The sequence below is a fragment of the Notolepis coatsorum genome (genome assembly GCF_963971535.1).
Source record: "Notolepis coatsorum genome assembly, chromosome: 12".
Lineage (NCBI taxonomy): Eukaryota > Metazoa > Chordata > Actinopteri > Aulopiformes > Paralepididae > Notolepis > Notolepis coatsorum.
Window position 1 is genome coordinate 24,125,204 of NC_140176.1, and position 12,399 is coordinate 24,137,602.

Sequence of the window (12,399 nt, forward strand, 5' to 3'; positions counted from 1 at the left end):
CCACACTACAGAAGGTTAACCTTTCACTACCACACAACAGAAGGTTAACCTTTCACTACCACACTACAGAAGGTTAACCTTTCACCACCACACTACAGAAGGTTAACCTTTCACTACCACACAACAGAAGGTTAACCTTTCACCACCACACTACAGAAGGTTAACCCTTTCACTACCAAACTACAGAAGGTTAACCTTTCACTACCACACAACAGAAGGTTAACCTTTCAACACCACACTACAGAAGGTTAACCTTTCACCACCACACTACAGAAGGTTAACCTTTCACTACCACACTACAGACGGTTAACCTTTCACTACCACACTACAGAAGGTTAACCTTTCACTACCACACTACAGAAGGTTAACCTTTCACTACCACACTACAGACGGTTAACCTTTCACTACCACACTACAGACGGTTAACCTTTCACTACCACACTACAGAAGGTTAACCTTTCACTACCACACTACAGAAGGTTAACCATTCACCACCACACTACAGAAGGTTAACCTTTCACTACCACACTACAGAAGGTTAACCTTTCACTACCACACTACAGAAGGTTAACCTTTCACTACCACACTACAGAAGGTTAACCTTTCACTACCACACTACAGACGGTTAACCTTTCACTACCACACTACAGAAGGTTAACCTTTCACTACCACACTACAGACGGTTAACCTTTCACTACCACACTACAGAAGGTTAACCTTTCACTACCACACTACAGAAGGTTAACCTTTCACTACCACACTACAGAAGGTTAATCTTTCACTACCACACTACAGAAGGTTAACCTTTCACTACCACACTACAGAATGTTAACCTTTCACCACCACACTACAGAATGTTAACCTTTCACTACCACACTACAGAAGGTTAACCTTTCACCACCACAATACAGAAGGTTAACCTTTCACTACCACACTACAGAAGGTTAACCTTTCACTACCACACTACAGAAGGTTAACCTTTCACTACCACACTACAGAAGGTTAACATTTCACTACCACACTACAGAAGGTTAACCTTTTCACTACCACACTAAAGAAGGTTAACCTTTCACCACCACAATACAGAAGGTTAACCTTTCACTACCACACTACAGAAGGTTAACCTTTCATACCACAATACAGACGGTTAACCTTTCACTACCACACTACAGACGGTTAACCTTTCACTACCACACTACAGAAGGTTAACATTTCACTATCACACTACAGACGGTTAACCTTTCACTACCACACTACAGAAGGTTAACCTTTCACCACCACAATACAGAAGGTTAACCTTTCACTACCACACTACAGAAGGTTAACCTTTCACTACCACACTACAGAAGGTTAACCTTTCACTACCAGACTACAGAAGGTTAACATTTCACTACCACACTACAAAAGGTTAACCTTTTCACTACCACACTAAAGAAGGTTAACCTTTCACCACCACAATACAGAAGGTTAACCTTTCACTACCACACTACAGAAGGTTAACCTTTCATACCACAATACAGACGGTTAACCTTTCACTACCACACTACAGACGGTTAACCTTTCACTACCACACTACAGAAGGTTAACATTTCACTATCACACTACAGACGGTTAACCTTTCACTACCACACTACAGACGGTTAACCTTTCACTACCACACTACAGAAGGTTAACCTTTCACTATCACACTACAGACGGTTAACCTTTCACTATCACACTACAGAAGGTTAACATTTCATACCACAATACAGACGGTTAACCTTTCACTACCACACTACAGAAGGTTAACCTTTCACCACCACACTACAGAAGGTTAACCTTTCACTACCACACAACAGAAGGTTAACCTTTCACTACCACACTACAGAAGGTTAACCTTTCACCACCACACTACAGAAGGTTAACCTTTCACTACCACACAACAGAAGGTTAACCTTTCACCACCACACTACAGAAGGTTAACCCTTTCACTACCAAACTACAGAAGGTTAACCTTTCACTACCACACAACAGAAGGTTAACCTTTCAACACCACACTACAGAAGGTTAACCTTTCACCACCACACTACAGAAGGTTAACCTTTCACTACCACACTACAGACGGTTAACCTTTCACTACCACACTACAGAAGGTTAACCTTTCACTACCACACTACAGAAGGTTAACCATTCACCACCACACTACAGAAGGTTAACCTTTCACTACCACACTACAGAAGGTTAACCTTTCACTACCACACTACAGAAGGTTAACCTTTCACTACCACACTACAGAAGGTTAACCTTTCACTACCACACTACAGACGGTTAACCTTTCACTACCACACTACAGAAGGTTAACCTTTCACTACCACACTACAGACGGTTAACCTTTCACTACCACACTACAGAAGGTTAACCTTCCACTACCACACTACAGAAGGTTAACCTTTCACCACCACACTACAGAAGGTTAACCTTTCACTACCACACTACAGAAGGTTAATCTTTCACTACCACACTACAGAAGGTTAACCCTGTCACTACCACACTACAGAAGGTTAATCTTTCACTACCACACTACAGACGGTTAACCTTTCACTACCACACTACAGAAGGTTAACCTTTCACTACCACACTACAGAAGGTTAACCTTTCACTACCACACTACAGAAGGTTAACCCTGTCACTACCACACTACAGAAGGTTAACCTTTCACTATCACACTACAGACGGTTAACCTTTCACTACCACACTACAGAAGGTTAACCTTTCACCACCACACTACAGAAGGTTAACCTTTCACCACCACACTACAGAAGGTTAACCTTTCACCACCACACTACAGAAGGTTAACCTTTCACCACCACACTACAGAAGGTTAACCTTTCACCACCACACTACAGAAGGTTAACCCTTTCACTACCACACTACAGAAGGTTAACATTTCACTACCACACTACAGAAGGTTAACATTTCACTACCACACTACAAAAGGTTAACCTTTCACTACCACACTACAGAAGGTTAACATTTCACCACCACACTACAGAAGGTTAACCCTTTCACTACCACACTACAGAAGGTTAACATTTCACTACCACACTACAGAAGATTAACATTTCACTACCACACTACAAAAGGTTAACCTTTCACTACCACACTACAGACGGTTAACCTTTCACTATCACACTACAGACGGTTAACCTTTCACTATCACACTACAGACGGTTAACCTTTCACTATCACACTACAGATGGTTAACCGTCTGTAGTGTGGTAGTGAAAGGGTTAACCTTATGTAGTGTGGTTGTGAAAGGGTTAACCCTTTGTCTTGTGGCAGTGACAGGGTTAACCTTCTGTATTGTCACAGTGAAAGGGTTAACCCTTTGGTAGTGTGGTAGTGAAAGGTTAACCGTCTGTATTGTGGTATTGAAAGGTTAACCTTCTGTAGTGTGGTAGTGAACGGGTTAATGTGCCATTGTCTCTCTCAAAGGCCCGTCACTGGGATGTGGGATGCGCCAAATAATGTATTTATTTAGTCATCATTCAGTCATTCAGTCAACCTAGTAGGGGAAGGGGAAGAACAGACGAGACTCACCGCCAGGTAGAGCGCGGCGTAGACGCTGAGCGCCGCCTCCTTGGAGGGGAAGGTTTTGCGGGCGCGCAGGATGTCGTCCTGGTTGCCGGTACAGGCCTCCTGGTGGCTGATGTAGCGGAGGGCCTGCTGGCAGCCCAGCGCCGTGTAGTTGGGCTTGCAGACCGTCAGGAAGTAGGGAGCCAGGTTCCCCGTCACCACCTGGCCTGCGTTCACAAATATGTCCACCGTGAAGAGCCCGAAGGTGTACACGCCTGAGGAGACGAGGAAGGAGGAAAGGAGGAAGGAAAGGAGAGGAGAAAGGTAGGAGTTACTGTTAGTAATCAAGAACAATGCTACTACTGTTGCCGCTGAAGATGATGATTATAAGGAGGGGGAAACCGAAGAGGGAGAATGCGTATGCCTGCATCGCTACCATTCACGCATAATTGTAGAGACATAATTTGTTTCAATCACTGGTCAAGTGCAAAACAACAGGACATGAATCATTCTTCAACATTGACTCGTATACCCAGCCGGGATGCAGAAATCCTTTGAAAATAAGCTTAATAACATTCATCTCACGACAGACGCCGGTCTTCGCAACGTGTGCGGCCGCATAAAAACAGACGGCCACTGATGTAACAGTCTCCAGAGGGACCTCTCAGTACCAGGGACATGTTCCCTCTTCTCGCTGACGTCGGTCACACACACACACACACACACACACACACACACACACACACACACACACACACACACACACACACACACGTGCGCTGTAATAGTCCCAGGGGTGTCCCTGTCCGTTGCTATCGCTCTTAAACTAACATAGCCGAGGCTTACGTCTCCATGATTGAGGGGCCCTAACAGAAATGATTGCTTTCCTCCTACAAGAGCCCTGCCTTCTGCCGAACGAAATTACCAGACAGACACACACACACACGTGCGCACATGCAGAGGTACTCAAGCACCCATATACACACATGAATACACACACACACATGAATACACACACAAAAACCCTTCCAGAATGGGCTATTTTCTGGGGCAACAATAGGAGCTTTCACAATCACCATCAAGAGTTTGTGCCGGCGCCAACTAATTCCACTTGGAAGCTAATTTAGCTGAGGGCCACAGCCACAGAAATAGGCGGCAAGTCATCATGGCTGTCGTGTATGAAATGGCGTTTATCATCCCCTCCTTTTCGGTCCTCGTTTTTAAAATGTCACCATCTTAAAAAGGTACATGCCAAACATTATGGGAAACAATGTTGCTTTACCGTCTTCTCCAGTGTCAGACAGGAAGATACCAACTTCCTTCCTTGGTATCGATCTTCTTGTCGGAGTCTGGAGAAGATGGTAAGAAGCATTTCCCATGATGTTTGGCATGTTCCTTTTTTAAGATGGTGACATTTTAAAACAAGGGTTCCTTTAATGTCGCTGCCTCTCCTTTCTTGTTTATCTTCCCCACGTGAGGAATCGTTTGTGGGGTGAGTTTTGTGAGTGTCTGGCCTGAGTCACTAGTTAAGCTCTGGACACAACGACAGTCATCGTTCCAACAGGTTCCCACTTTTCCCAACACAAGGACTCTGCATATAATACACAAACCTAACCAAACGGTCTATCAGGTTCTTTTTCCACATTGCCATTTAACTGAACTTGTATTTTGTTATACATGTTTTATATCTCATGCCATTCAATTAGTATTTATCTTTTGTATTTTCTACTCCTCTTGTACTCTGTTACCCGTCAGGCCATCATTCGGGTCCTGACCGTCTCCTATCTGGGATGGGATTACTGTATTTTGCCCTGATGAAGCCCTCTGTATAGGTCCAAACATATTGTACATTGTAATGTAGCAGCCATTACAATAAAGGCGTGTTAATTGCCTCCTCTTCCTATGTGACTGTATATCAGGTGGCCTCACTTTTATACAGTAAGTGTTCAAGTGGAGCGTCTGCTTCCTCCTCTTCCTCATTGTTCAAGTGGAGCGTCTGCTTCCTCCTCCTCCTCATTGTTCAAGTGGAGCGTCTCTGCATCATCCTCCTCTTCCTCTTCCTCATTGTTCAAGTGGAGCGTCTGCATCCTCCTCCTCTTCCTCTTCCTCATCGTTCAAGTGGAGCGTCTGCATCCTCTTCCTCTTCCTCATCGTTCAAGTGGAGCGTCTGCATCCTCCTCCTCTTCCTCATTGTTCAAGTGGAGTGTCTGCTTCCTCCTCTTCCTCATCGTTCAAGTGGAGCGTCTGCTTCTTCCTCGTCCTCATTGTTCAAGTGGAGCATCTGCTTCCTCCTCTTCCTCATTGTTCAAGTGGAGCGTCTCCATCCTCCTCCTCTTCCTCATTGTTCAAGTGGAGCGTCTGCATCATCCTCCTCTTCCTCATTGTTCAAGTGGAGCGTCTGCATCCTCCTCCTCTTCCTCATTGTTCAAGTGGAGCATCTGCATCCTCCTCCTCTTCCTCATTGTTCAAGTGGAGCGTCTCCATCGTCTTCCTCTTTCCACTGATTGTTTTTCCTGATTTCCAAGAACATCCGTCGTTTCCCCCCTTTTTCTACTAGCACTTTGGGTATTTTCTAATCTCTATGACAAAGCTACTGTCATTAGCAGAAACCCACATCCTTCCTGGCTATATATATATATATATATATATATATATATATATATATATATATATACACACACACACACTGGGAAAGAGGGAGAGGGAAATTGCTTATTAGGGCAGATATATGTGATTCAATTTGCCTGGTTCAAAAACAGCATAACCACTTCAAAGGGCCATGTCGTTTTTTAAGGCTGTGATCCCATTCCGAGTTGCCCAGCCCATGTCCACACATGGGTCTGTGTGTGTGTGCATGTGCGTGTGCGTGTGTGTGTGTGTGTGTGTGTGTGTGTGTGTGTGTGTGTGTGTGTGTGTGTGTGTGTGTGTGTGTGTGTGTGTACTGTGTGGGGGGGGGGGGGGGGGGGGGCAGTGAGGCAATGCACCTCTACGTTTGATCCAGCGCCAGAGTCACTCAAACGCTGCAGTCTGATGCAGGCAGTTCAACACAGGCAGCATCAAAGTTATCAAGGCCTACCAGACCCAGAACACACACACACACACACACACATTATAAACAATATACTACAGTATACCCACCCACAGACACAGACATACACACATGCATGCACACACAAACATGCATGCACACAGACATTATAAACAATATACTATATACCCACCCACAGACACAGACATACAAACATGCATGCACACACAAACATGCATACACACACACGTTATAAACACTATACTATATACCCACTAGGGATGGACGTGAGTAATATGAGAAAAATTAAAATAACAATAATGCATGCATGTACACACACACACACACACACACACACACACACACACACACACACACACACACACACACACACACACACACACACACACACACACACACACACACACAAACACACAATAAACAATATACTTAGTATATACCCACCCAGACACAGACACAAACATACACACATATACGCAAGCATGCACACACACACACACACATGTTGCTCAAAGGGGGTGCTAGCTTTTTAAAATTGTATTATTATTATTAGTAATATTATTATTAATCCGTTTCAATATTTCCAGAAGGTTTCCCCAGGGGTATACACTTAAAACACAACAGCAGACTTTGTTAATTTGCCTGCCCATCCGCTTCTCCTCTGCTCTGTCATTGACACCTATGCCACACATAGCCAATGTAACACAGCATGTTGCTGACTCCAGTCACAAGTGCTTTGAACAAGTCTAACTGTAATCAGGCCTACATGGCATCCAGACACAGAATGACACGGCATGTTGAGCTTTCAGGAAAGCATTTAAAACAACAATGCAGATATATTATGACAGGTCTTTCTTTATGAGCAATTAATATCATGATCAAATGAACAGAAAGATAATTCTACACCAGATCAACATGAATCGAGACCACAACTCACTCCTTGTGGAGTGAACTCAGGGGAACAGAGAGAGATGCAGCTTCCTTATGGAGGGAACTCAGGGGAACAGAGAGAGAACAGCTTACTTGTGTTGTGAACTCAGGGGAACAGAGATGCAGCTTCCTTGTGTTGTGAACTCAGGGGAACAGAGAGAGCAGCTTCCTTGTGGAGTGAACTCAGGGGAACAGAGAGAACAGCTTCCTTGTGGAGTGAACTCAGGGGAACAGAGAGAGACACAGCTTCCTTGTGGAGTGAACTCAGGAGAACAGAGATGCAGCTTCCTTGTGGAGTGAACTCAGGAGAACAGAGATGCAGCTTCCTTGTGGAGTGAACTCAGGAGAACAGAGATGCAGCTTCCTTGTGGAGTGAACTCAGGGGAACAGAGAGAGATGCAGCTTCCTTGTGGAGTGAACTCAGGAGAACAGAGACGCAGCTTCCTTGTGTTGTGAACTCAGGGAACAGAGAGAACAGCTTCCTTGTGTTGTGAACTCAGGGAACAGAGAGAGAGCAGCTTCCTTGTGGAGTGACAGTGTAGATTAACATTTTTAGCTTGAGGCAGTTAACTTGTGATTAATTAATCTGAGGTTAAAGCTTATTTTGACATCAGTCACCAGAAATATGGTTACATTTGTGCATCATAATGGATCAAATCCAGGAGCCTGTCAAGTCAAGTTCAATATCAGGACAGCCCTGTAGAAATATATCCTGTAAGAAAGGATTATTTTCTTTTATTATATTTGGCACCCAACAGCCAATACAAAAAAACTGCCAGTCAGCTTGCATCACCCATGGTGAACTGTTGAAGTGCAACTGATTGAAAGTGTAGTTGAATGCCACCAAAGCAGCAGATTCCAAAAAGGATATTACATATGCACGGCGCTTGCATATTCTCTTTCATACAGGGTGTTTTTGTTATTAACTCTCATCTGGCGGACAAGAACCACATTGTGCATTCCCACCATTTCCCCAGGAGTATACACTTAAAACACAACAGCAGACTTTGTTAATTTGCCTGCCCATCCGCTTCTCCTCTGCTCCGTCATTGACACCTATGCCACACATAGCCAATGTAACACAGCATGTTGCTGACTCCAGTCACAAGTGCTTTGAACAAGTCTAACTGTAAACAGGCCTACATGGCATCCAGACACAGAATGACACGGCATGTTGAGCTTTCAGGAAAGCATTTAAAACAACAATGCAGATATATTATGACACGTCTTTCTTTATGAGCCATTAATATCATGATCAAATGAACAGAAAGATAATTCTACACCAGATCAACACGAATCGAGGCCACAACTCACTCCTTGTGTTGTGAACTCAGGGGAACAGAGATGCAGCTTCCTTGTGGAGTGAACTCAGGGGAACAGAGAGAGCAGCTTCCTTGTGGAGTGAACTCAGGGGAGAGAACAGCTTCCTTGTGGAGTGAACTCAGGGGAACAGAGATGCAGCTTCCTTGTGGAGTGAACTCAGGGAACAGAGAGAACAGCTTCCTTGTGGAGTGAACTCAGGGGAACAGAGATGCAGCTTCCTTGTGTTGTGAACTCAGGAGAACAGAGATGCAGCTTCCTTGTGGAGTGAACTCAGGAGAACAGAGATGCAGCTTCCTTGTGGAGTGAACTCAGGGGAACAGAGACGCAACTTCCTTGTGGCGTGAACTAAGGGGAACAGAGATGCAGCTTCCTTGTGGAGTGAACTCAGGGGAACAGAGACTGCAACTTGTTCCTGTTTGCGGACGACTCAGCCCTGCTGGTCTCTGACAAGAACAAGTTACAGGTTGAAAAAACCCTCAGCTCGGAACTAGGCAAAATCTGCATATGGCTCGCCGACAACAAACTATCATTACACATGGTCAAAACAGAGTCCATTCTCTTTGGTTCAAATAACAAACTCAGCAAGACCGACGGCTTCTCAGTTACAGTGGGTGACAATATTGTCACAAGGAAAGATGAAATTACCTACCTGGGTTCCATCCTAGAGGCTAATCTTTCCTGTGACAAAATGGCATCCAATGTAATAAAAAAAGTCAATCAACGAACTCGATTCTTGTACTGGATCTCCTCTCTGGTAAACAAGAATACCCTGAAGACTCTGGCAGGAGCACTCATTCAAGGGTACTACGACTATGCTTGCACCTCATGGTACCAAAGCACCTCAAAGGCACTAAAAACCAAATTACAAACATCTCAAAACAAACTAGTCAGACTACTGCTTGACCTGACTCCTAGAACCCACCTCACCCCTGCACACTTTGCCAACCTAGGATGGCTTAGAGTAGACGACAGAGTACAGCAACTTGCAATGGGCCTGGTCTACAAGATACACTACACGACCAAGGTACCCATGTACATGTCAAAATACTTCCCAAAGGTCAGTGAATACCACGATCACAACACCAGAGGGAGCTCCACAAATCATGTAAAACCCAGATTCGGCTCAAACAAGGGACTAAACACGTTTCGCAATTATGCCACAACAATGTGGAATGCCCTACCCAAAGCTGTAAAGGAATGTGAATCACTACCCACCTTCAAAAACACTCTCAAAGAACACCTACGGGAGACTGCAATTCAAAACTGGCCCCTACAAATGTCCTAACCCAGTTGTACAATAAAGACCAAGCATGGCTTTGTCATTATTCCAATGTTCCCCTGAGTTCATGTGTGTCGTGAACTCAGGGGAACAGAGAGCAGCTTCCTTGTGGAGTGAACTCAGGGGAACAGATAGAACAGCTTCCTTGTGTTGTGAACTCAGGGGAACAGAGACGCAGCTTCCTTGTGTTGTGACAGTGTAGATTAACATGTTTAGCTTGAGGCAGTTAATTTGTGATTAATTAATCTGAGGTTATTTTGACATATCAGTCACCAGAAATATGGTTACATTTGTGCATCATAATGGATCAAATCCAGGAGCCTGTCAAGTCAAGTTCAATATCAGGACAGCCCTGTAGAAATATATCCTGTAAGAGAGGATTATTTTCTTTTATTATATTTGGCACCCAACAGCCAATACAAAAAAACTGCCAGTCAGCTTGCATCACCCATGGTGAACTGTTGAAGTGCAACTGATTGAAAGTGTAGTTGAAAGCCACCAAAGCAGCAGAATCCAAAAAGGATATTACATATGCACGGCGCTTGCATATTCTCTTTCATACAGGGTGTTTTTGTTATCAACTCTCATCTGGCGGACAAGAACCATATTGTGCATTCCCACCATTTCCCCAGGGGTATACACTTAAAACACAACAGCAGACTTTGTTAATTTGCCTGCCCATCCGCTTCTCCTCTGCTCTGTCATTGACACCTATGACACACATAGCCAATGTAACACAGCATGTTGCTGACTCCAGTCACAAGTGCTTTGAACAAGTCTAACTGTAAACAGGCCTACGTGGCATCCAGACACAGAATGACACGGCATGTTGAGCTTTCAGGAAAGCATTTAAAACAACAATGCAGATATATTATGACACGTCTTTCTTTATGAGCAATTAATATCATGATCAAATGAACAGAAAGATAATTCTACACCAGATCAACAAGAATCGAGGCCACAACTCACTCCTTGTGGAGTGAACTCAGGGGAACAGAGATGCAGCCTCCTTGTGGAGTGAACTCAGGGGAACAGAGAGAGAGCAGCTTCCTTGTGTAGTGAACTCAGGGGAACAGAGAGAGAACAGCTTCCTTGTGTTGTGAACTCAGGGGAACAGAGACGCAGCCTCCTTGTGGAGTGAACTCAGGGGAACAGAGATGCAGCTTCCTTGTGGAGTGAACTCAGGGGAACAGAGATGCAGCTTCCTTGTGTTGTGAACTCAGGGGAACAGAGATGCAGCTTCCTTGTGTTGTGAACTCAGGGGAACAGAGAGAGAGCTTCCTTGTGTTGTGAACTCAGGGGAACAGAGAGAGAGCAGCCTCCTTGTGGAGTGACAGTGTAGATAAAATGTTTTAGCTTGAGGTACAGTAGTTAACTCGTGATTAATTAATCTGAGATTATTTTGACATATCAGTCACCAGAAATATGGTTACATTTGTGCATCATAATAGATAAAATCCAGGAGCCTGTCAAGTCAAGTTCAATATCAGGACAGCCCTGTAGAAATATATCGTGTAAGAGAGGATTATTTTCTTTTATTATATTTGGCACCTGATGGCACCCAACAGCCAATACAAAAAAACTGCCAGTCAGCTTGCATCACCTATGGTGAACTGTTGAAGTGCAACTGATTGAAAGTGTAGTTGAAAGCCACTAAAGCAGCAGAATCCAAAAAGGATATTATGCACGGCGCTTGCATATTCTCTTTCATACAGGGTGTTTTTGTTATTAACTCTCATCTGGCGGACAAGAACCATATTGAGTCGCTCATGTTTTCATACCGTTAGATCTAAGCATTTAGGAAAATAATTAAGGAGATGGAGGCAATCCGTCTGCGAGTGCACAATGCCGTGGAAATGTTTCCTTTGTTGCACGGCTTGTCTAACAAGAGCCGGCTTTCCACCGAGAGCGGCTGATCTCTTTGAACCTCGGAAACCCTGTGAAACAACAACAGCGGGGGGGATCTCTCGAGAGAGGGTAAAAAAGAAACGCCTTTCATCTTTTTCATAAACATTTTAACGTTTCGTAGCACCTATCAGTTGAACTTGTGAGCGTCTGCCAAAAGCCAGGTCTGTAACGAGTCGGCGGAGCGGAGACGGGCAGAAGAGAAGAAGATGGGGTTGTGGTAAGAAGAACACACTGAGCTTCACGACCCCCGGCCATTTTCTAAATGTACTCTTTCCCAGAGTGCATGATGCCTTGTGAGTCATTATGCAAAGCCATGCTAAGTAGAAGTGAAGAGGGACTGTGATGATGTGGGCAG

The 12,399-nt window shown here is 44.3% G+C and overlaps 1 protein-coding gene across 1 annotated transcript in view; it reads right to left on the minus strand.

The window, feature by feature from the left end:
* The window catches only part of plppr5b (phospholipid phosphatase related 5b), a 148,874-nt gene that overhangs the window by 75,156 nt on the left and 61,319 nt on the right, over positions 1 to 12,399 (minus strand). The window contains exon 3 of the mRNA XM_084326245.1: positions 3,580 to 3,830. Coding sequence (XP_084182371.1) covers positions 3,580 to 3,830 — 251 coding nt within the window. The remainder of the gene's footprint in view (positions 1 to 3,579; positions 3,831 to 12,399) is intronic.